Source organism: Echiichthys vipera (genome assembly GCF_963691815.1).
Source record: "Echiichthys vipera genome assembly, chromosome: 1".
NCBI lineage: Eukaryota > Metazoa > Chordata > Actinopteri > Perciformes > Trachinidae > Echiichthys > Echiichthys vipera.
Window position 1 is genome coordinate 22,556,849 of NC_139826.1, and position 22,382 is coordinate 22,579,230.

The 22,382-nt window shown below is 40.0% G+C and overlaps 2 protein-coding genes across 3 annotated transcripts; both read right to left on the reverse strand.

The window, feature by feature from the left end:
- Positions 1 to 1,716: 1,716 nt before the first annotated feature.
- Positions 1,717 to 10,667, reverse strand: tradd (tnfrsf1a-associated via death domain). Of its 2 annotated transcripts, none has more exons than XM_083940519.1 (5): positions 10,629 to 10,667; positions 6,518 to 6,674; positions 6,136 to 6,416; positions 4,767 to 4,914; positions 1,717 to 2,166 (listed from the first exon to the last, which is right to left on the reverse strand). In XM_083940519.1, the coding sequence occupies exons 2-5, from the start codon at positions 6,669 to 6,671 to the stop codon at positions 1,868 to 1,870; spliced, it is 882 nt and encodes a 293-aa protein (XP_083796645.1). In that variant the 5' UTR covers positions 6,672 to 6,674; positions 10,629 to 10,667; the 3' UTR covers positions 1,717 to 1,867. The 2 variants fall into 2 exon arrangements, with proteins under 2 accessions (XP_083796645.1, XP_083796644.1); XM_083940518.1 differs by having other exon boundaries at positions 6,518 to 6,679.
- Positions 10,668 to 12,832: 2,165 nt separating this feature from the next.
- Positions 12,833 to 22,096, reverse strand: ogfod1 (2-oxoglutarate and iron-dependent oxygenase domain containing 1). Its single transcript, XM_083913035.1, has 13 exons — positions 21,863 to 22,096; positions 19,869 to 20,014; positions 19,722 to 19,768; positions 16,203 to 16,303; positions 15,972 to 16,088; positions 15,789 to 15,880; positions 15,575 to 15,703; positions 14,336 to 14,449; positions 14,182 to 14,261; positions 13,865 to 14,103; positions 13,471 to 13,599; positions 13,094 to 13,152; positions 12,833 to 13,004 (listed from the first exon to the last, which is right to left on the reverse strand). The coding sequence occupies exons 1-13, from the start codon at positions 22,029 to 22,031 to the stop codon at positions 12,855 to 12,857; spliced, it is 1,572 nt and encodes a 523-aa protein (XP_083769161.1). The 5' UTR covers positions 22,032 to 22,096; the 3' UTR covers positions 12,833 to 12,854.
- Between the last annotated feature and the right edge of the window lie 286 nt (positions 22,097 to 22,382).

Sequence of the window (22,382 nt, forward strand, 5' to 3'; positions counted from 1 at the left end):
CAAAAGAGGTATATTAACCTAGCAATGGTCATGTATTTAACACTGGGATCTGCAGAGTAATCACAGTTAAATGAATGTAGTGGAGTAGTGGGATGAAGTAGAATAAATGGAAATACTCCAGTAGGTTAAAACATAGGCCTTCACTAGACTAACACTACAAATGTTCTGTTAATTTTTACATGCAGTCATTGCTACAAACACCCCGTTACAAAAGTATTATATAGTATAGTATATACAAGTATTATCAGCAAAATGTGTATCAAAAGTAAAACACAACGCAGCTAAGTAGCCTATTATTATCAGCCTACATAGCCTAATAAATTATGTTATTACTGATACATTAACGTCTAAAACACATCATAATGTTTTAATTAATGTTATATAAGTATATAATATTGCTGGGTAATTCAATCTGTACTAATTATTTTCATAATTCATATTTTGTCATATTTTTGCATGTAAAAAAAGTATAGTAGAAGTATAAAATAGCAGGAAATGGAAAATACTAATCAGCAATAACCAACACACCTAAAAAAATATGTACTAGCTACCATCCACACTATGAATAAAATAAAAAAACATATTTAGTTGTTTTTGTGTGGATTTAATTGTCCTTCATTAAAGTCTAAATGTTGTTTCCTCCGCGCCTTTTCTTCACTGTCAGGTGTTTTAAAAGATGAAATGATATTGACTCTTAAATCTCAGCATCAGCTTTAAAAACACAAACCGTGCAACTTTTGTGTAAGTGTATTCCTAATGTCACAAACGCACACAGAAGTATTATTGAGCACACAACCTCCTGGTTACAGCAGACGTGAAGAGAGCGGTATGTGTTTATCATAACTTATGAATCTGTGTGTGTCGATGCTGGGGGTTGCAGCACTAGTGTGTGTGTGTGTGTGTGTGTGATAAAAGCTTCTAATCCACACATCACATCTGGATGGATGGTCAAGTGGAGTAAAAAGGGGGGTTGGGCTTTTACAGTGGACCCTGAATGGAAACCAGCAGAGGAGGTCAACCTGAAGAGACTCCATCCATCAGTGAATTTCCTTTTTGACAGCCGAGCTGAGATAAAACCTCCAACACACACACACACACACACACACGCACGTACACACCTCAGCTGAAACCTCCACCTCTCTGCCCTGAAGCTCCAACAACGTGACACATGCAGGCACATACACATATTCAGCGACATCAGTAATCAGCACAGTTTAATTATATGAGCATGTGAGTGTGTGTGTGTGTGTGTGAGAGAGAGACAGGGAGTGATGGTAGGGAGGGAGGATTAACACTAAATTATACCTGAGGGAATTTGACAAAATTATGTTTTCAGATTTAATTAAACTAATGCATAAAACACAAACATGACAAACACGATTTTTTTTTACAACCATTTAATTTGTATGCACATATTTTTGTAGAAAAGAACAAATCGTATCTTTCAGCTGAAGGTTTCATCTGTAAATTGACCTTTAAAGCAGAAATAAAAGGTTCAAACAGTGCATTAAACTCAAGACAGTAATCTTTTGAACAGTGATGACAGATCATAAAGGAAAAACCATGATACTAATAATTGAAAAGCAAATCAAGATGTGAATCAAGTCGCGCACACACACACACACACACACACACACACACACACACACACACACACACACACACACACACACACACACACACACACACACACACACACACACACACACACACACACACACACACACACACACACACACACACACACACACACACACACACACACACACACACACACACACACAGTAAAAGCAGACAGGACGCTCCTCATGCAGAGAGGACCTGCCACCCCTCAGTTTTCACTCACGCAGAACAAAAGCACACAGAGTTACTCTCGTGGCTGAATGTCCAGAATATTTTCAGCCAGGCTGGTGAGTTTGCAGTCCTCCAGTGCTTTGACCAGCCGGCTCAGCTTGGCCGCTCTCCCCTCTGCCTGGATGAAGCGGCTGAGCAGCTGATAGGCTTGCTCATACAGCCCTTCTCTCTCGTACTCATAGGCCAGGTTGTCTATGGCCGGACCCTTCAGAGCCCGGCAGCTCTTCCCCAGGGCCCTCCCTACGTGCTTCCAATGACGGCCCACTCCGTTAGAAAAGCTCTGAACATCTGCCGCCGTCAGCATTCGGTCCTCTGATGGGGCCAAAGGGTAAAGGATGGAGGAAAATACATTAATGAAAACTGTACTTAATTGTGATTACATAAACATTTGTTTATGAGCATATGAATGTGCAGACAGTAAACATTGCCAAGAGTAACTTATAGACGTGCACTCTGACCTTCCAGAACATCTGCAGGATTCATATGCATTAATCCTCCTGTTGTCAGAAGGAGCTTTCTTTGACTCATTCATTGTTTTTAGGCCATTTGGGGAGAGCGGTTATATATTTACACTTTATCACATTTAAAGGTTTTTAAAATTTAGCATTCATTTTGAATCATGTTTGTATCCAGATAAATTCAATCTCTTTTAGCTCCACAGTGTTCAGCAGCTAGTGGCTAACTGTGTGTGTCTGCTAAACAGGTGGTGTACAGTGGACTTATCAGAGGTCTTAAGATGAAAACAGCTGCCTACTGTTGCTGAAAACGGCGCTGAAGAGAGCAGTGAAAATGAACAACAGTAAAGTTGCAGGTCATAAAACCAGCTGGAAAATGCTGAAATGCTCCGTGGAGCCGAGGGGAGCTGAAGATAATTCACTGTAGGTTTCCAACGTCATTTAATCTATTGTCGATACAAAAATATTGACAATCGCAGCTTTATGGTAGTAAATGTGTGTGAATGACCAATCAGGGATTTTTAATAAAGAGCGAACGGCCAACGTCTCTTTCTGTCTTTGCTATTTAAAAATCAGTTCAGATATTATAATAAATAGCACTGCGTGCATATTTTCCCCTTGTCCCATCAAAAGGACCAACATCAATTTACAAATCCCAGGAGAAAAAGGTAACGAGAGCTGCACTGTTTCGTTTCAGCCTCCCTCTGAAGTGGAGAATAGTCTTTACTCACGACACTGAGGGAGTTTGTTTCATAGCTTGACATTTAAAGCAAAAAAGAAAAAAAACACCATGTTGCTTTCATAGACCAGCGGCTACATTGTACAGACTGGTGACCCAGCGAGTGACTGATATTCAAAGAGAATAATGAAACCTGGAGATGCATTTGACCTGCAAGCATTTGAGCAACTGTCTGAGTGAAGAGAGTGAGTGCCGTTCAGTGAGGAAAAGTAGTAAATCAGAGGAATAAACTGTATTTTCTGATTGTTTCACGCACAGGGAAAACGTTTAAAAGCACAAATAAACACTCACATACCTCCACAGTCCTGATAAAAAGGTGCTGTTGGATTGTGAGCAAGTGCAGAGCTTTATTGTCTCTGTTTGTTTGTGTGTTGGTAACAGACACCCTTCCTTGTGCCCTGTGCTTCAGTATCTGACGCTGAGGGGCGTCACAAAGAGGTGGGTGGGAATCAGAGGGCTGCTCACCCTGCGCGCTGTTATTGGCCGAGGGTTAAACCCCGACGTGGGCAAAGCCACACCAAGAGAAACGTCCCTGTCCCTCTCTATACAACAAGAAAAGAGAAAATCCAGGCGGAGAGCAGCGTCTCTGCAGGTACAGACTCCTCCACACACTTCTCGTGAGTCATAAGCGATGATGAGAGGGATTACTTTTGTATTAGTGCATATACTGTTTTAGTATAATACCGTACTACATATTAGACCTGCCCTTTAACAAAACCAATTTGTGATTAATTAATTAGCTTTATTTCTTCAAATTTGGTTTACCCGTATGAAATCATCATTTTCATTATTCAGAGTCAAGTTGAAACCAGGTCAGACGGGGCTGCTGCAGGAGGACGCACTCCGGGAACAGAAGTCCCTGATGCCAAACTGCAGTAGTGCGTCTGAGGAGGCTGAATCTACATTTACATGAACTGAAATCAAATCTTTAATCAAACCAAATTAGAAAAATCTAATTAACTTTCAAGACACTGAAGTGCCTCATCAGTTAATGTTAATTTAACAGTTCAATATGAGGTCGACAAATTCAAATCAATGAGATCCAAATGCATTATCTGCTGGCAATAATCTCTTCCCATAGACTGAGGATGATTTTATAAAAGATTGGATTAGAGAGGCAGCTGACAAACGGCACTAAATGCATAGGCTGTCAGTGTTGGATTCGTGTTGAAACATGAATTTGTTGGCTTCTCACATAAAAACTTTTGGACTGCAGACCAAAAAATCTCAGATGCTTCCAACGTGGACATGAACGCACCGACGTTTAAGAGGTTTCAAAACAATACAACTCTGAGACTGTACGGTTGTGGATGATGAAAAGATTGTCGTAAAAAATAAATGCCGGCTGATGCTCACTCTCATGGATTAGATTACAAGTACGTTTTTTATGTCAACTTCCCTCAAACACATTGTTGGATTAACTGAAATAAATGGTTGCCTTAAAGACAGGAAATCAATTTATGGTTAAATATTAAATATAAATATGACATTGGCAGCATGGTTTCTCCGCCGTTTGTCACTGAACTGCGTGCTTCTGGTGAATCTAATAATAAAAAGGCACCAAGCAACTAAAAACAAAGAATAAAAGTCTCTTTATTTGAAATAACTGCTTTTTTTAAAACCTCTATCGTGAGGTCTCAGGGACAAAAATCTGGCGCCAAGTCTGTGAAGGACGCGCTACACAAGACTAAAAAGTAGAAATGGTTGTGCCGACTCACCAAACACTTTATTCTGAAACTTGAAGAAGTTGCTGGGGACTGGAGACTCTTCCTGTGTGACGGGGGTCGACTGTGGGGCGGGGCCGAGAGCCTGAGTCTGCAGCTGCTGCTCCAGGTGATCAATCTCCTCATCGCGCAGACGCTCCGGCTGACACAAAATGACAAAGGTCACGTAAATTGAATAAAACATTTAGGTGGAAGCGCCCTCTGAGAGCAACAATTACTTTTCATGTGTGAGTGAACCTCTATCCTGCCGCTGTGCGGTTCCACTGCTCTTCCCTTCGCTGTTGTGCTCTACCTGAGCTTATTCATCTGCCCTGACTCTGTGTCTATATACACACTAATTGTTGTCAGGAGCTTGTTATCCTTTCATACATTTTAAAGGAAAGAATCATCACATTTAATTCATGTAAATATTTCTTGTAAATATGTCTCTCTCTTTTTCCCATATATTGGTTTTTATAGGATTGTTTACTTTCTCTGCTCATTATGTGAGCTTCTTGTCTTTACTTTTACTTACTTACCTTTTGCTGTATCTTTCAAAATGATGTTATCTTAGCTTTGTTATTTCAAATCATTTTCCTTTTTTTATTGTTTGTTTTCCTCCTTAAGACACAGGTCCATTGTATAAACCTGTGGCTTCCTGACACAGTTCCTGTTTTTTCTTCATCTGGATTGTTTGCAGTCTCATGTGTGTGCAAATTAAATAAAATACAATGAGGAACAAAATCAACTGTTTGTTAGTATATGATCAGTGACCTTGTCTGTACCAGCACAAAATAATCCAATTTTGTGTGCCAATTACTTTCAGGGTTCCTACACATTTTCCATTTCAAAATGTCATACTTTTCCAGACTCAAATTTTCGACACCGTTCTACAGCAGCTTGATTAGTTTCACATCATCTACAGGTCAGCTGTGTTGCGTTAGCAACCGTATTTTGAGTTGTATTTATTCATGTTTTTTATTTTAGAAAGTGAGATAATAGTCTGGAAACAACACAAACACTTTTCCATTCACTTTTCCCTTTTTCCAGACTCATCGAGACCTGGAAATTACTCAAATTAAATTCCGTACGTGTACCCTGTACTATCTTTAGTGTATTGGGACACCTTAGCAGCTTTCCTGTCCATTGAAAATGAGGCAAGCGAGAGATGACGCTCGCTAGTGATCGGTTAGGTCAAAACAGAACAAAATTACATAAAGAAACCAGCTGACATGAACACAATGCCAGGCTGAATGAATTACATGACATGAAATGGTACTTGCATCTGATAAACCCAATTTGGCACAGACTACTTGAAATTTTAAAATACTGGAGCGTCATTTCAAATGGTCAAAGAACCGACAAACACAGACATTTTTCATACCTGTGACAGGTGGATGTGCTGAAGGCAAAGCTCCAGCTTGTCCAGATAGAGATCCAGGATGTGTGTGCTGGCTTTGAGCTGAGTCTCCACTGTGATCTCTTGGGGAAGAGCGAGAAGCCGGCCGGCGTGTTGAGAGAGGGACTGACGCACCGCTCCGGAGCTGTAGCTCTCAAGGAACTGCTGACATGCCGCCACATCCTCGAACTTCACCTCCACCCCCAGAAAAGGGTCTGCATCATGGACCTTAAGTATCTCATAACCACCCAGACCTCCTGCAGAATCTGACCATGGAAACTACGGATTAATACATGTGACATCAAAGGAAATACAAATCTGTAATTTCGTAATTAGCATACGAGGGATAACTAACTAGAGCGCTCACCTATAAGTGTCAGCTTGATGACCTTGAAAACAATGAACTTTCCCTGTTCTCTGTCTTTGTAGAGAGACAGCAGGTCCACACCGGGACAGAGCGACTGCAGAAACATGACGGCACATCCTGTCCACGGCCCACGATCCACAGTCTTGTCCGCCATCCTCTGAACTCAATTTGAGACACACAGTATGCCGTTTCAATGGTGAGCAGACAACATCAAAGGATCCTCTGTCTGTAAGACAACAAGAGTCTACAGAGACACTTTAAAGTGTAGAGTAATGAGCCGAAGCCAAAGAAGCGTCTCTGTGTCGAGCTGCTGTAAAATATCCTGAAGGAAGAATCTTATCTCCACTTCCCAATATCATAAAAACACTGATTAGGGCTAAAAATGTTACTTATGTCATGTGTCCGCAGTTCTCCCCATCATCTGTGTTCATGTATGAAGGAGAAAACAAGAGGGAGAGTTTCCATTTGGGAGAGAAAATAGTTTCCTTCCAGGTGAAGGGATCACCAGGTATGTTACGTATGTTACACTTACGTGGGTTTACAGAGGGTTTGTGTTTTTTTTGCATTTATGTTTATGTGTAGTGTACAAATATCTGTATGATCACTGGATCTTTTACTTGTATTTCAATATTTAGTTTAAGGTTGCCTTGCCATTTTAATTTGTTTAACAAACGCTGGTGTTTAGGCTGAGGTTTCCATTCCTTTGTGCAAACAAAAATGTAAATTCATTTAGGATCATTTCTTGTTGCCTGTGAAGGAAATAATAAAAACCCTAATTGGAAAATAGGTTACCATATTCTGCAGAGCATCAGGAGCATGGCTGATTGCCTTAAAAGAGAAATGAAATAGCTTGAATATCCTCCATTTGCTCCAGGGACATCTCCGTTATCCTTCACGTGTGTAAGTGAATATGTGAAGCTGTCTCTTTTTTTATTTTCAATTTGTGAATCCAGCAGTCAGGGAACCAGACTGACAAAATAACTATTCTCTCTCTGTGTATGTCTGAACATCTGTAAGACTGTTACATAGTTTGGGGGTAAATCAATCAATAGAATTTTTTTTTTTAAAGGCTTTTTGAAAGCGCTATAACACCACAACCATTTCATGTGATGATATCATGAGACCTGAATAAAACTGAAAACCTACAAAGGTCAGCACTGCCAAAGGATTATGGAGGTAGCGATTCACAATATTCATGATTACATTCAATATTTTTATTGTTGTGTGTGAGAGCTTAGTTCGTTTTCAGTAGGACAATAATGAGAAGTCAATTTTAATATGCGATTTAACAGCAATCGGTCTTTGAGTGGAGTTTTTGGAGGAATCAGGTTGAGTGGCAGACAATACGTTAGAGTGCAATCAAGCAAAGTTTCCAAACATTCCCCGGTTCAGTTCTTAAACGTGAGGATTAGTTGTTCTCTGCGATTATAAATTGAATACAACGGCAGAGAAAAGGGAAATACATCATATAACCTCTCTGAAGATAACTGGACAGCCAGAAAAATGTTAAACACACTTCTGTCCTAGTGGTCCTGGTAGTTGTGGCTTCACTCCACTTTTTTTTTTTACACCAGCCTCCTTTTGAAACCCTCATTACATAAAAACATGCTTAATCTCAGCCCTCCCCTCCCCCAGTCCAGCCCCTAACTCCTGTACTCTGAATGAACCACTGGAGCCTGTTAGCTCCCTCTTGGTGTTGTCTCCATGCACGGGATGCAGAGCTCTCTGCGTGGAAAGAGCATCCTCTGAGCTGGATTATAATGCATCTCCTCATATTTCACTAATACACAGTATGCTTGGCTACCGGGTCTAAAGGAATCTCCACAACTTAGCCAGTATGTAATTATGTGCGATCCTATCCACCGGTCCTCTGGAAGTCTACTGTGAGATTTGTTCAACAGCTGTATGAGGATTAAGTGATCATCAGCAGCTTAAAATATATCATTTAGCTGTCGCTGCCAAAAGGCAACCTCCAGTGTTCCCTGGACAGCTCATCTGACGTTAAGGTGAAATAAGTATAGGATTCTCATACAGGCGTGTTTCCACAAAGGAGTAATTCTACCTTTTTGTCATGATGTGAGGTGATGCTTGTTTGTGCCTGTTTTGTGTTGTCTTTAGTGCTTTATAGTTCCAGATGTAAACTGAACGGCCTAAAGTCTACAACTAAGACATTACAGTGATCATTAGTAACGTATTGATACATCATATGTTAATATTAAACATACATTTGGAGAGCACTTTGAACCCTTCAGCTCAATTGTATCTGTGCACGGCTACCTTTGTGACTACCTTTCCTATCCGGTTCTTAAGTCTGAAGTAGCACCCTTTCAAAATAAGATTTCCGTGTCCAAACGCTCTGTTGAAACAAGACAGACAACAACAGCCGAACATGTGAACAGTTAGGATCACCTCTAATGTCAGTTAGACATCTTTTTTCATCCGTAAGAAAGAGGTAAAATGACAATTACGTTGTTTCTAAAAACTCAGATCTGTTCAAACAACGGAGAACACTGCACTGCGGCGTTGTAGAAATACGAGGCCTGGACCAGTTTGGACCCGGAAATCGCAGTGATCATCAAGTCTCTTCTGTAGTGGAATTAATATATTATTACGCATACTTTTATCGCGTTGGCCCACTGTAAAATCCAGACATAAAATACAAAGCTTAAAAATTATGATATAGTCATTCCTTGTTCAAAAAAAGAAAAATATTTAATCTTAAGTTATGTAAATCATGCCGTATTTATTTATGATAATTGCTTTTTAACAAAAGAAGATACATCCCCACTTAAAACATGTCACATCCGCTGCACACATAATCATCACACGGTCGGGCATTAATGACTAAATCAAGGAAGCAGCAGTCTATTTATTTATAGGTTTCTTATATCGTTGTGTTCCGATAATTCAAGTCAAGGTTGAATAAAGAGAATGAGCAGAACACCGCCATCTAGTGTCTCAAGATTGTAGTCGCAACAACGGAAAATAATTCCAGCAGTCGGGTTGCCAGGTTGGTCAGACCTGTAGCCTACAGGAGACCAGAGTCTGTTTGAGAGAGGATGAACCCAGGTTGAACCCATCCTCTCCGACAAATCGCACCATGAAAACAAGTATTGCAGAGGAGTTTGACTGACAGTTAGTGTTAGCCGTTACAGCTACGTAAACATGAAAGTTGGCTCACCGATCAAGGAGAAACGTAGCCATTTGGTGTGTGTTTTAATGCCGTTGCACTACTTTATCTCAGTCCATTGAGTGAATTCTTGGCCTACACTGACTCTGATTTTTGCTCGTCTCCGGTCACTCAGCTGCTGGGACAAATAACACAGCTGCAGGATTGGCAAACTCCATTTCACCCAGTGCCAGCCTACAGTAGCTGCACCCAACAACAGACAACCTTGGCAACCAGCAATGTCCAACACTATTGACTGGTACCATGAAAACAGAACGTGACAGAAAGTCAAACTCGTCCAAAAAAATGTCAATGATTGATCAGACTGAATATATTTTTTATGGAAAACCAATACTTTCATTCTGTATCCCTCAATAGCTTTTAATGAAGATTCTACATATTCAACCTTTAATTTTAAAGTCAGCTGATACCGATATTATCGTGCATCCCTAGTTGAATCGTATTTATTTATTTTTTCACAAATGTATCTTTGCATTCATGTTAATGCATAATTTCAGACGTATTTAAAAAAAAAAAAACGTTGGAAAAATGAACAAACAATTTGGTGGACCCCCTGCAGTAACTCTGAGGACCTCCCTGGGGGTCCCGGACCCCCTGTTGAAGATCTCTGGGTTAGAGTAGGTGAAGTTAGCTCGTTGGTTAACTACCTGCCACAGGTGTGAATCCTTTATTATGACGTATTAACAGGCGTCGCGTTAATCGACCAACCGTAGACACAACCGTCCGTTAATAACAGTTGAACGGACACTGGCACATCAGGTCGTGTTGAACCTGAGTAACTGCCGTGAAACTTCGGCCAAACAAACTGCTTCGGTGTTTACTTCACGGCTTAAAGACACACTTGGTGGCGGACATGGTTTCATACTTGTTCTACTTTACTTTCACTGCACAGTAACTCTGCTAAAGTCGCTACAAACTTACCTTCAAACTTTGTGATATTGTTCGGTGACGCTTCCTCCTGCTGGGTCACACCCACTGACACGTCATAACTTCCTGGCCTCCCATTGGCTGAGCAGGCATCCAGGGACGCTCTGATTGGTGGAAATCAACATGCCGCCTGGGGAAAAAAAATCATGACAGGAAGGAAGTGTTTTTTTTATACCTTTTTATGTATGAATCCATATGTAGGGAAACATACTTACACATAATTATAGGTTAATACTTTCAATGATATTGTTGTTCTTCTCGACGGACTTATAATAATTAATATAAAGGGTGCTTTGAGTTAAAATGATCAGTCAAATGAGACATCAAGGAAGTGTCTGAGGGCGACAGACTGTTAAGTCAGGTGACTAAATCACTAAAGTGGTACTATAAGTGTAATTTTCACTGTGCTGTCAGTATTAACAGCTGCACAATGTTTGGCCTTGTGTTTCTGTAGTGTATTACTTGTTATTGTATACTCATACACTCAAACACTGTTAACCAGTCTGTTTATATATCACTTTCTGTGTTTTATTGCCACTTTACCTTTTTTTAAATTGTTTTTTAGATCTTTTTTACTGTGTACATAGTGTATTATCATATTTTGTATTTTGCATCTATTCAATTCCATTCAATTTTATTTACGGTGCCAAATCATAACAAAAGTTATCTCAGGGCATTTCACAGAGTAGGTAAAGATCACACTCTATGACTTATTTATGATTTACAGAGACCCAACAATTTGCTATTGAGTTCACAGTGGCAACGAAAACCTTCCCTGTCTTGACCGGTTGGGAGAAAGAAAAGGAGAGAGAAAGAGAGAAGAGACAGACAGATGAACAGAAAGAGACAAAGACAGACAGAGATACAAACAACGGGAAAAGTACAGTAATTATAATATCTTGGAAATTTGAATATGACTTACATGTTATGGCAGTTAATATAGTAGAATAGTAGAAACAAGCACAGCTAAGGTGAAAGAATATGACAATTATAATAATTATGGTGGTAAATATGATCAATATTATTTATAATTTATAAAACTAATGATAGTATATATAATAGTAATAATAGCAGCAGGAAGCGCCATGCAGGACCACGGCAGCCGGCACCACCATCTGCTTTCTGCTGTAACATCACATTTCATCACTGTTGGACATATAAAGGAATATCTTATTTTATATTAGTGTCAATAATTCCTGTGTGCATTTGTGTTCACAGCTGTAAAGTGAAAACATTATGCAAAGCAAAGGTTTGGCATTGACAGACCATTTAGTGTGACAATGAAATTACAAGATGGAACATTTGTTCATTTTAGCCACTGGTGGCAAAATGAGCAGTGAATTAATTATCAATTGACAGAAAAAAAATGATGCAACTTTTACTTTAAAGTTTAAATTAAGTGGACAATATATTTGCACATTTATGCACAAAAGAGTTCAGATCTTAATTTTTAAAACTGATAAATTGTACATCATTTAAACATTGTTTTCATATTTGTTCGAGGACTTTTTGTTTTTCCTCTGGTTTATATCATTATAAATTAAATACGTTTCAATTGTTGGACAGATAAAACAGGCACTTTGAAGACATTTTTTTCTATTTCATCTTTTATATAAACAAGCCGGTAAAATTATTAGTAGTAGTTGCTTCATTTCTGCATGCGTTCTTGGACACTGTCACTGACCATGTTAACAGCAGATAAACTAATGTTTATTGATTTAGTTTATTTTAGGACAAGAGCTGGGACAGAGCCGTCTTACCCCATCTAAGCTCACTTGTCTTCTCACACACACTTAAGGCTGAACTGCAGAAACAATGGTGCCAATTATTAATTAATGATTAATGATTAAAATCTAAAATCTTAAAATCAGTTGTCTTTCATGACATGAAGGTGCACTTAAAGGAGCTGCCTAACCTCAGCAGACTTTTAGGGGACTGAATTTGCAAATGGCACTAATGAAACTGAATTAAACGTTTTTCAAAGAGAAACTGCTGCCGATCCATTCATAAAATGGTTGGTGGTTCAATCCCAGCTCCTTCTCTTCACACATCAAAGTGTCCTTAAGCAAAACACTGAACCCACATACGATTCCACAGAGCGTGGCAGCATCTGTGAAAGTGTACAAAGTATGTCCTATTCTCAGGTTGAAATTTAAAATGTACACATCTGAAGAAGGGGAAAATAAATATGTCACAAAACAGATATAAATATATATTTATTCATTCATAGTACACAAAGGAGAAGTCATAAAATCCCCTCCAGGTAGAATCAGAGGAGCTTTTGTGGTTGACGTGTTTGACAAATTTAAGGGTTTCTTTGTCTCTGTAGACGAGGGCAAGGGAGTTATCCTCTGGATACACCGTCAGGAGCTGCGATGAGAAGGACATCAAAGCAATAATGATGATGAAGTATTGCCCAGACATGTGCAGTTACACTTTATACTGTAATCAACACTTACCTCCTCATCCTCTTCATTAGCAACGTAACACGTGAAGCCCCCGAACTCTGACTGCCAGTCTATGAAAGAGAGTTTTTAACACAAACATACAGTCATACATATTTAATCTTATACATTTCCTCTACATTGAACTTATCTGATTTAATTTTATGTGAATTTAATTGACCTGTATTCTTACATCTACCTCATATACATATATATGACTAAGAGTTTATTGTTTATCTTATACTGTATTTTTTTTATATCTCCTTGTGTTTTTTGTAAGCTGCTGGAAACTCAATTTCCTTGCGGGAGTTCATCCCAAAGGATCAATGAAGAGAAGTCTAAGTCTAAATATGAATTTGAGTGAGTGTGTGTGTGTGTGTGTGTGTACTAACCTGCACCACAAAAAGGTAAAACAAGGTCCAGAGCGTACTCTGCCCGCGCTGCTTCTGCATCATGCAACAGGGTGTAGCCGCCATGAGACCACCGACGCAGTTCACCACAGCACACAGGTGTGCTCAGCTCTAAAGCAAGAAAAGGTCAAAACACACAAATGGCTGTGAACACACACACACACACACACACACACACACACACACACACACACACACACACACACACACACACACACACACACACACACACACACACACACACACACACACACACACACACACACACACACACACACACACACACACACACACACACACACACACACACACACACACACACACACACACACACACACACACACACACACACACACACACACACACACACACACACCTTTCTCTCTGCTCGTATTTGCTGATGGTGATTCAGTCGTAGACCCCGTGGCTTCTCCGTCCTGTTTCTCCTCATCTTTATTCTCATCATCGTCGTCGTCGTCATCGGCAGGACACAGGTAGTGCAATCGCAGGCCGGTAAAGTTGGAGAGAAGCAGGAAGAAAGCCTCTGAACGGAGTAGCTCCCAACATGCACTCACACACTGAGGCAGAGTATCCAGAGAAGCCGCTTCATAGCATCTAATGGACACAAATAAAGCGCCTGTAGTCACACAGTCTTAGAATATGCGCTTAAATGGTCTCTGAACCATGTTTTACCTCTTATTAGGCGGCCCCCTCTGGGTCCACTGGATCTGCCTGAGTCGCAGTGCTTCACTCACCTCCCTGAACTTCTCTTCCTGAGGACGGACACAATCAGCTGAAAGGAACGAGCGGACCCGTGCAAGGCAGACAAAAGCGAGCGAGCCGTTACCTTCAGAAAATCTTTGAGCTGAATCTCAGAGCTGTCCTCAAACTCCTCCTGAATCTGCTCTTGGTAGGATATGTCCAGGTACACTGGGTTGACCCACTCCAGCAGCAATGTTTCCTGACATAAACACAGCAAACACACGTCACGTCAACTGTCCATTAAAGGAAAAGTTTGACATTTTGGGAAATACACTTTATCTTTCTTAGAAGATTGATACCACAGTAGTGTCTGTCTGTTAAATATGAAGCTGGACACAGCCACCTATAGCTTATAGTCTATTTATGTAAAGTTTATGAACATATTTTAATTAGCAGAGAAATTAATGAAATGAATGTGAGATGAATGTTGGTTAAACAAGTTAATATGCATATGGAAATGTAGATCGTGGGTTTGATACGGCTGCGAAAATTCTGTACATGGTCCAAGAGGCGCACGCAATTATTAATTTAATTACAGTTTTATAAGATTAAATACATTTCTGTGTAGCTAAGCGTGTTGTTTAAATTTTGTTGTTGTTTTTTTTTGTAATTTTCACGGTCTCAAAACAGTGTTTGAATGGTGTACGAGGAGAGAAATAAACACAAGAACATCAGTATGACGCATGGCCATTATTCCTTTGGACGGGTCCTGCTAGTTTATATCAGCAGACATGGGACCTTAAAGATCAATCCGTAAGATATTCTAATTCTTAAAATAAATACACATAGTATACCTCACATAAAAACTTGAGTAACAACTTTGATAATGCTCATTTTCTGGATGTTTAAATTGCTAGGCTCATACTGACCACAAGAATAAATGGTGTCAGTACTGGTACAGAAACAGTTACTAGACACAAATCACCACACAGCTCATCTGAAACCTGTGGTATTGAAAAGTATTGAAGTATCAACACTTTTGACAACCTTTACCGTAGACCAGGGGTCTCAAACTGATCCAGTAAAGGGCCGCTGCGGCTGCTGGTTTTCATTTCAACCAAGCAAAAACACACTTGACTTATTCAATCACCTGACTTTCCTTCACATAGTTGATTTGTTGGATCAGGTGTGTTCTTGCATTGGTTGGAATGAAACCTGCAGCCACAGCGGCCCTTTACTGGATCAGTCTGACACCCCTGCCATAGACTGTATAAAATAGGTACAAACACAAGGCATCAATCTTCTCATCCAAGTCTTGAAAGGTGCATTTCCTAAAAGATCAAACTATTCCTATAAAGACGTGTGCACGTTTGACCGAACTCACGTCTCTTGGTAAGTGTGGGCTCCGTGGGACAGGGGGCTCTCTGTGGCGAGGAGGACGCTCCAAAGACGGCCCGTGAAACCAGCCGCTCAGAGACAGACGACACTTGTCCTTTGTCAAAACCTCTGACACCTGAACAAGTGCGACACATGTTATCGATCTGCAATCACGGGCGCCTCTTTGGTGCAACAGTAAGGGAAAGAGCGGTTATTCTCACTTGGTGAAAGGAGACTGGAGAAACGTCAAAAAGGACGAGAGTGTTCGAGGAAGGTACCAGTGACTTCACTACACTCTGCGGTTGGAAAGTGCCTGGTGACGGAGATGGAAAACAGCTGTCTGAAAGCACAGGAATACACACACACACACACACGCACGCACACAGACACAGAGTGACACTCACTGTCTGTTGTGTAAAGATCGAGGGTTCCTCCGTCGCTGCTCTGCCACGGAGGCACGAGATACAGGATGAAAGCGACGCGCCTCCCCTCCAGTTCATCGTCATGACACAAAAGAACATCTAGAAAGAAGAGAGAACGTTACATATTGAGAACAAGAACATTCACAGGATATAAGTCCTCAAAAATCCAATCAAAAGTGGCTGAAAGTGAAACAGCAACAATTTAAAACTCACCGGTGTACTCATATCTGGCACAAGAAATGTCCACCGTGGGCTCCAGTTCAACCCCCAACACTTCCCCGAGCCAGCAGCGGAAACGCCCAAAGAGTGCTGCCCTGAAAACAGCGACACAGAAAATAAATAAATGTGCATTTTTATGGTGCAGTAATGGTTTGTACTGACAATGTGGCTGAACCTTTAGCCTCATATAAAAAGGAGACATTTTGAAAGCCTCACCACACAGACAGATTGTTCGACTGCTCAAACCTACCGTGACATTTTGTTGTGGCATAAATAATAGATGATCACAAGAGGAGGCCATTATTGTGTATTTAATTATAGTGTTTATTCTGCAGGGCTGTATTTCTTCAGTAGGTGTAGCACTGTATATAATCACAAGTACGTATTTAGAAGAAATTACATGTCGCAGTCTCACTGTAAACACAGCTTGTCATAATCGTAATGAACTGCACATCATTTAAAAAAAAAAAGGAAGGGTTTGTATTTTGTTTTTCTATCTGGGGAACGCATGAGTCCCCGAGGTGTTTAATGGATTCATACTCCAGCTTCTACCCGTCTTGACTTACACACTGAGATCAAACACTGAGCCTCTTGGCAGATTTAGCAGCTCTTACTGCTCCATAAATCTAGAATCACATCTTTTAACTAGTTATTCTTCTTAAATGTCCCAACATGAACACTGCTGTAATGACGTGCAGTGTTATACCCTGGTGTTCACCGCAAAGTTCAGCAGTGGATCCTAACTGAATAAGAAACAGCCCTTCCGCTCTAACAAGGATCCCCTGTGAGCAGCTGCACCTGAGTCCCTTTTCCACTGAACAGTTCCACCGCACCACATGTTGATGCTCACACACTCAGCAGCACTAAACGAAGGAAATGTACTAATTAGGAAGCAGATGTGATCTCTGGCACCACCTGGTGGAGCTGAAAAAATAATGTATAGTCTGCCACTGAGCATTGTGAGCCATACACTGCAGTTTATTTTCACTTTATACTCAACAAAGCAGACACTCAAGTGTGATTTTCATACGAGAGCTCTGAGAAACAATAAAGGCCACATATTACAGGCAAAGATTCAGCTGTGCTCAAAATACCATTGGCATTAAGGTCCCATGTTATGCTCATTTTCAGGTTCATGTTTGCATTTTGGGTTCCTACTAGAACATGTTTACATGCTTTAATGTACAAAAAACACATGTTGTCTGTTTGAATATATCTGTATTCAGCCACGTGTCTCTTTAAGACTCCCCTCGAAAAAGTGCTCTCATCCACATCCGCAGTGGGGGAATGGCTGTGACAGCACTGTAGCAGCAGCTGTACTTATACACACTGGAGATCAAAATAAGAGAACAAATACCTGATTTATTCTGAAATACTTTTATTTTTTATTGTTCAGAAATTGTGGCTTAACCACTGCTGTACTAGCAATTTTTTTTTTTTAATAACCAAGGCACTTCAACAAAAACCTTTATTTTGTGAACAAAATTAGAGAACAATAACTATTGTGTCAGAAGAGAAGATTTAAACTGTGTTTTATTCAATAGGATTTAAAAATGAATAGGAAGTGTAGAGGCCACAGCTCTGAATGACTTCAGCACATCTGAGCCCACAGGACATCACTAGTTTCTCACACTGCTCTGGTTTGATCTTGGTCCGTTCTTCTTCAGTCTCTTCTACAGTTCAATAACTGTAGTGGGTTTATTAGCCATTACTTTGTTGCAGAGGATTTTCCAAAAATTCTCTATGGGGTTTAGATCTGGACTCTGGACCGGCCCTTTCATTGTTTCAATATTCTTAGCTTTAAGGAACTGCTTAACCTGTTTTACAGTGTGACAGGGGCATTGTCTTGCATGAAAATTGCAGCTGATTGGGAGACAGTTGCAATGAAGGTATTGCATGTTGCCAAAAGAGGTTCACAAACATTTGCATTCACCTGCCATGTAGCTGTACAAGAGGCCCAACTCCTGCTGCAGAAAACACCTCGCACACCATGACATGACATTAAAATTCAGTTTATTTGTGTCTAATGGTAAACATTATGTTCAGTGTCAGACCAGGAAAGACTGAACCCAGTGTCTAAAAAAAGTCAGTTAGAAGTCAGAGTCCAGATCTAAACCCCATAGAGAATCTCTGGAAAATCCTCTGCAACAGAGTCATGGCTAATAAACCCACCACAGTTACTGAACTGTGGAAGAGACTGAAGAAGAACGGACCAAGATCAACCCAGAGCAGTGTGAGAAACTAGTGAAACTAGTGGGCACTGATGTGCTGAAGTCATTCAAAGCTGTGGCCTCTACACTTCCTGTTCATTTTTTAATCCTATAGAAGAAAACTTTGTTGAAGTCTTCTCTTCTGACACAATGATTAGTCTTCTCTAATTTTGCTCACAGTTTTTTCTCAAAATAAAAGTTTTTGTTAAAGTGCCTTGGTTATTTAAAAAGAAAAACATGCTAGTACAGCAGTGGTAAAGCCACAGCTGATATGCTATTGAATTATAAACAGTAAAAAATAACAGTATTTCAGAATAAGTATTAATACTTTGTTCTCTAAATTTGATCTCCAGTGTAGTTCCAGTGTGTTTATATAAATATATAAATATACATAGTATAGTTGTGATGATTGGGTGACAACCGTACAGAAGTCCTGACGTTCATTTAAAGTCACAGCTTCTGAACACGGGCTGTGTGCATTTCTCTGTGGATTGAGTGTTTTGATACTTTCACAGTATTTATACAGCACCTCGACCTGCTTTATAATAAATAACACATGGAAGTCTCACTTTCTACAATATGGGAACTCTCGTCTATGTCAAGCGTCTCTTTTTTTAATATGTATGGGAAGGGCAGCAACATGGTCTCTATCATTTTTTCAAAACAAAACGTTTTAAGGGTTAACATGTGTTTACCGCGGATTATTTAACACTGAGATCAGCACTGAGTAAGTAAAAGTGGTTTAATGTGGGGCTACTCATTTTGTCAGGTATGAAATATGGTTTCCCTCAAAATGGATAAACAAGTGATGCATTTTATTTTGTATAAAGAATAATAACATAACCTGGCTTTAGAGTGAGGTACGTCTTTCTGTCAGGCTGTAAATATTGTTCAGAATATTATTATATTTCCATATTTATTGTTACTATTATTACGTATATCTTGCAATTTCTAGTGATGCTTCTTATTGAACCTCCCCACTGCGGGAATGTTAAAGGATTATCTTATTTTATGTCTTATCTAATAGATAAAGGATGCTTTTAATACAGCTGTAGGACAGGTGGTAGAGCAGCAGAGATCAACTGAGTGTGTAAACTTAATTGAGTGAGTCAATGTGAGTGTACAGACTAGTACAAATGTACATAAAAACAAGTTTGTTACCTGACAGGATGAGCTATCTCTCTTCACTTTTATTCCAGTATGCTGCAGCCTCGTCCACATTTCACCTCTCTCTACAGCTATCCTATTTTACTCAATAATAAAGAAACATATACAGTACACAAACACAAGAAGTTATTTTTACCTCAGTCCTGCGATATGTGGCTCTGTTCTCTTCTTCAAGTCATCTGACTGTGCAAGAACAACAACAACAACAACAACAAAGTGGAGGTTAAAACAACAACACAAACCCACAGAAACTAATCAGTGAGAGGGTCCGTTTGACAGACACCTGTTTAAATTTGTACAGGTCGTTTGACTTCTCGTGAAAGTCGAGCTCCAGCAGCTCCCTCCGCAGGTTCTCCACAAACATCTCGCTGCCGAGGAAGTTCTTGATGATGCAGTGAGGGAAAGGGTGGCAGTCCAACTCCAGATCTCCTGCACATGAACAACAAAAAGATAACACGTCAAGGAACTCACTGCTGCTTTTGAAAAGACTACAACCACAAAACATAAACTTAACTGGACTAAAAATTAGAAACAAACTCTCAACAAACGTTAAATAGTATTAGATCAAATCATTATCCTCAACTCAGATGTCGTCTTTAGACACAATAGAAGGTATGTCAATTTATACAGGGTATATAAATGTGTCTACCATCAAAAATGCTTCTTTACTATAAATACCATTTACACCTTTATTATCTCTGGATGTATCAGATAATTGTGCAAAATGCTGCAAATCAATGAGTCTCAATGGTGTGTAACGACAATATGGCCAAAACACAGAAATTGCTCCTGTCTGGCTATAATATAATGTAATAACAAATATTTTGATATCCATAAACAGTATCTTCATGACCGAAAGAACGAGGTCGCGGGTACAAGCGGCCGAAAATGGGTTTTCATTGAAAGGAGCCAGTTGAGGTGGTTCGGGCATCTAGTAAGGATGCCCCCTGGGCGCCTCCCTAGGGAGGTGTTCCAGGCAAATCCAGCTTCGTAGGAGGCCTCAGGGAAGACCCAGGACTAGGTCGAGAGATTATATCTCCACACTGGCCTGGGAACGCCTCAGGATCCCCCAGTTAGAGCTGGTTAATGTGGCTCCGGAAAGGGAAGTTTGGGGTCCCCTGATAAAGCTGCTGCCCCCACGACCCGACCCCGGATAAGCGGATGAAGATGAGATGAGATAAACAGTATCTTCATTCAGTGGTGGAATGTAACCAAGTACATTTACTCATAGTCCGGTCATTTTAAGCCAAAATAGGGGTCAACGTTGACCAAATATCAACAGAAGCAAACTCAACTGGTTCTTTATCCTCAACATGTGCTGAGTATAGAGAAAAAGGCCCAGAAGAATCGGTAAAATATAGGGAATAAGGGAAAGGTTTTGAAAAAGACTCAAATATACCCTTTACATTCACCTATTCATCATTTTTCTCACATGAATACAGAACAAAATAACCTTCAGATATCATCATGACCGGTGTATTACTTACATTAAGGGAGACAAAAATTATACCACACATTTTTGGAAATGGTTTGTTAAAATGGGCAAACGGGGCATACTCTAATTACGTGTGAGCTAATTTTCATAAACACCAACGGATCTAAACATTGGGGACAGACAGGTGAAAATGTCTGGTTGACTCTTGTTGACGTATAACAGTGAAAGACTTAATGTTCAGGTCTGAATGAACCCATTTAGTCTATGAGCATTAATAAAGGGAGGCAGGAAGAAGGACTCTTGAGTAATTCCATTTGAATCTACTTTACATTTCTATTTCACTACATTTCAGAGGAAATATTGTACTTTTTACCCCAATACATTTATTTGGTAACTTTACTAGTTAGTTTAGAGATTCAGATTATTTATACAAAATAATATCAGTGAATGAAATAACATTTACTGTCATATATTAAGCTACACAGCAGTATATAGTAAACAAATGTACCCCCACCTTTAACATTAAAGTGATATTTATATGAATCTATCAATAATTATAGTCCAATAATAAAATATTCTGACAGAGGCAATTCTGCATAATCATTACTCTATGTTCTTAATTACATTTTGACTTTGATACTTTTGTGCTGTTACTTTAATTACATTTTGACTTTGATACTTTTGTACTGTTACTTTAATTACATTTTGACTTTGATACTTTTGTACTGTTACTTTAATTACATTTTGAATGCAGGACTCAGTAGGAGGTAAAAGGTCTGAGTGCTTGTTCCAGCAGTGATGTGTGTTTTTATAAAGTTGCTGTGTGCTGCTGCTTCACTGACCCTGTCTGCAGGGAGTCCTGTGGCTCCACGCCTCCTTCACAGTCTGCTTCACCTGCTCTTCATCTAAGACTGAACACAGATCAGCTGTTTCTGCACAGCTACTCTTCCTCTTCCTCTTCTTCCTCTCGTCTGTCTTCACGCTCGCGCCCGGTCGACGTTTGGACGCCATTGAAGAGACGATCAGGAGTGAAACCAGGTGAACACGCAGGTTATCAACAGACCTGACAACGGGGACTCACCATGGTGCTGCTGACGCATGTGAGTGTGGAGAAAAAACGCTCCCCTTCGTCGCGGGTCGATGACGTCACAGGTACAGGTCGCGTGTTAATGTGTGCCCTGGGTTCAGACTGTCAGGCACTGACAGAAAAGAAGCTGTTAAACTGTATCATTATTTTTAAAACCCTCTTTGTCTTTGGCTTGGATGTGGAATTAATTATGTATTTTTCAAGCAACCGGGTTAGAAAAAATATCAAAAGATACGATTTGTACAACCAGCACTGCTCCCAGTAGACCACACACA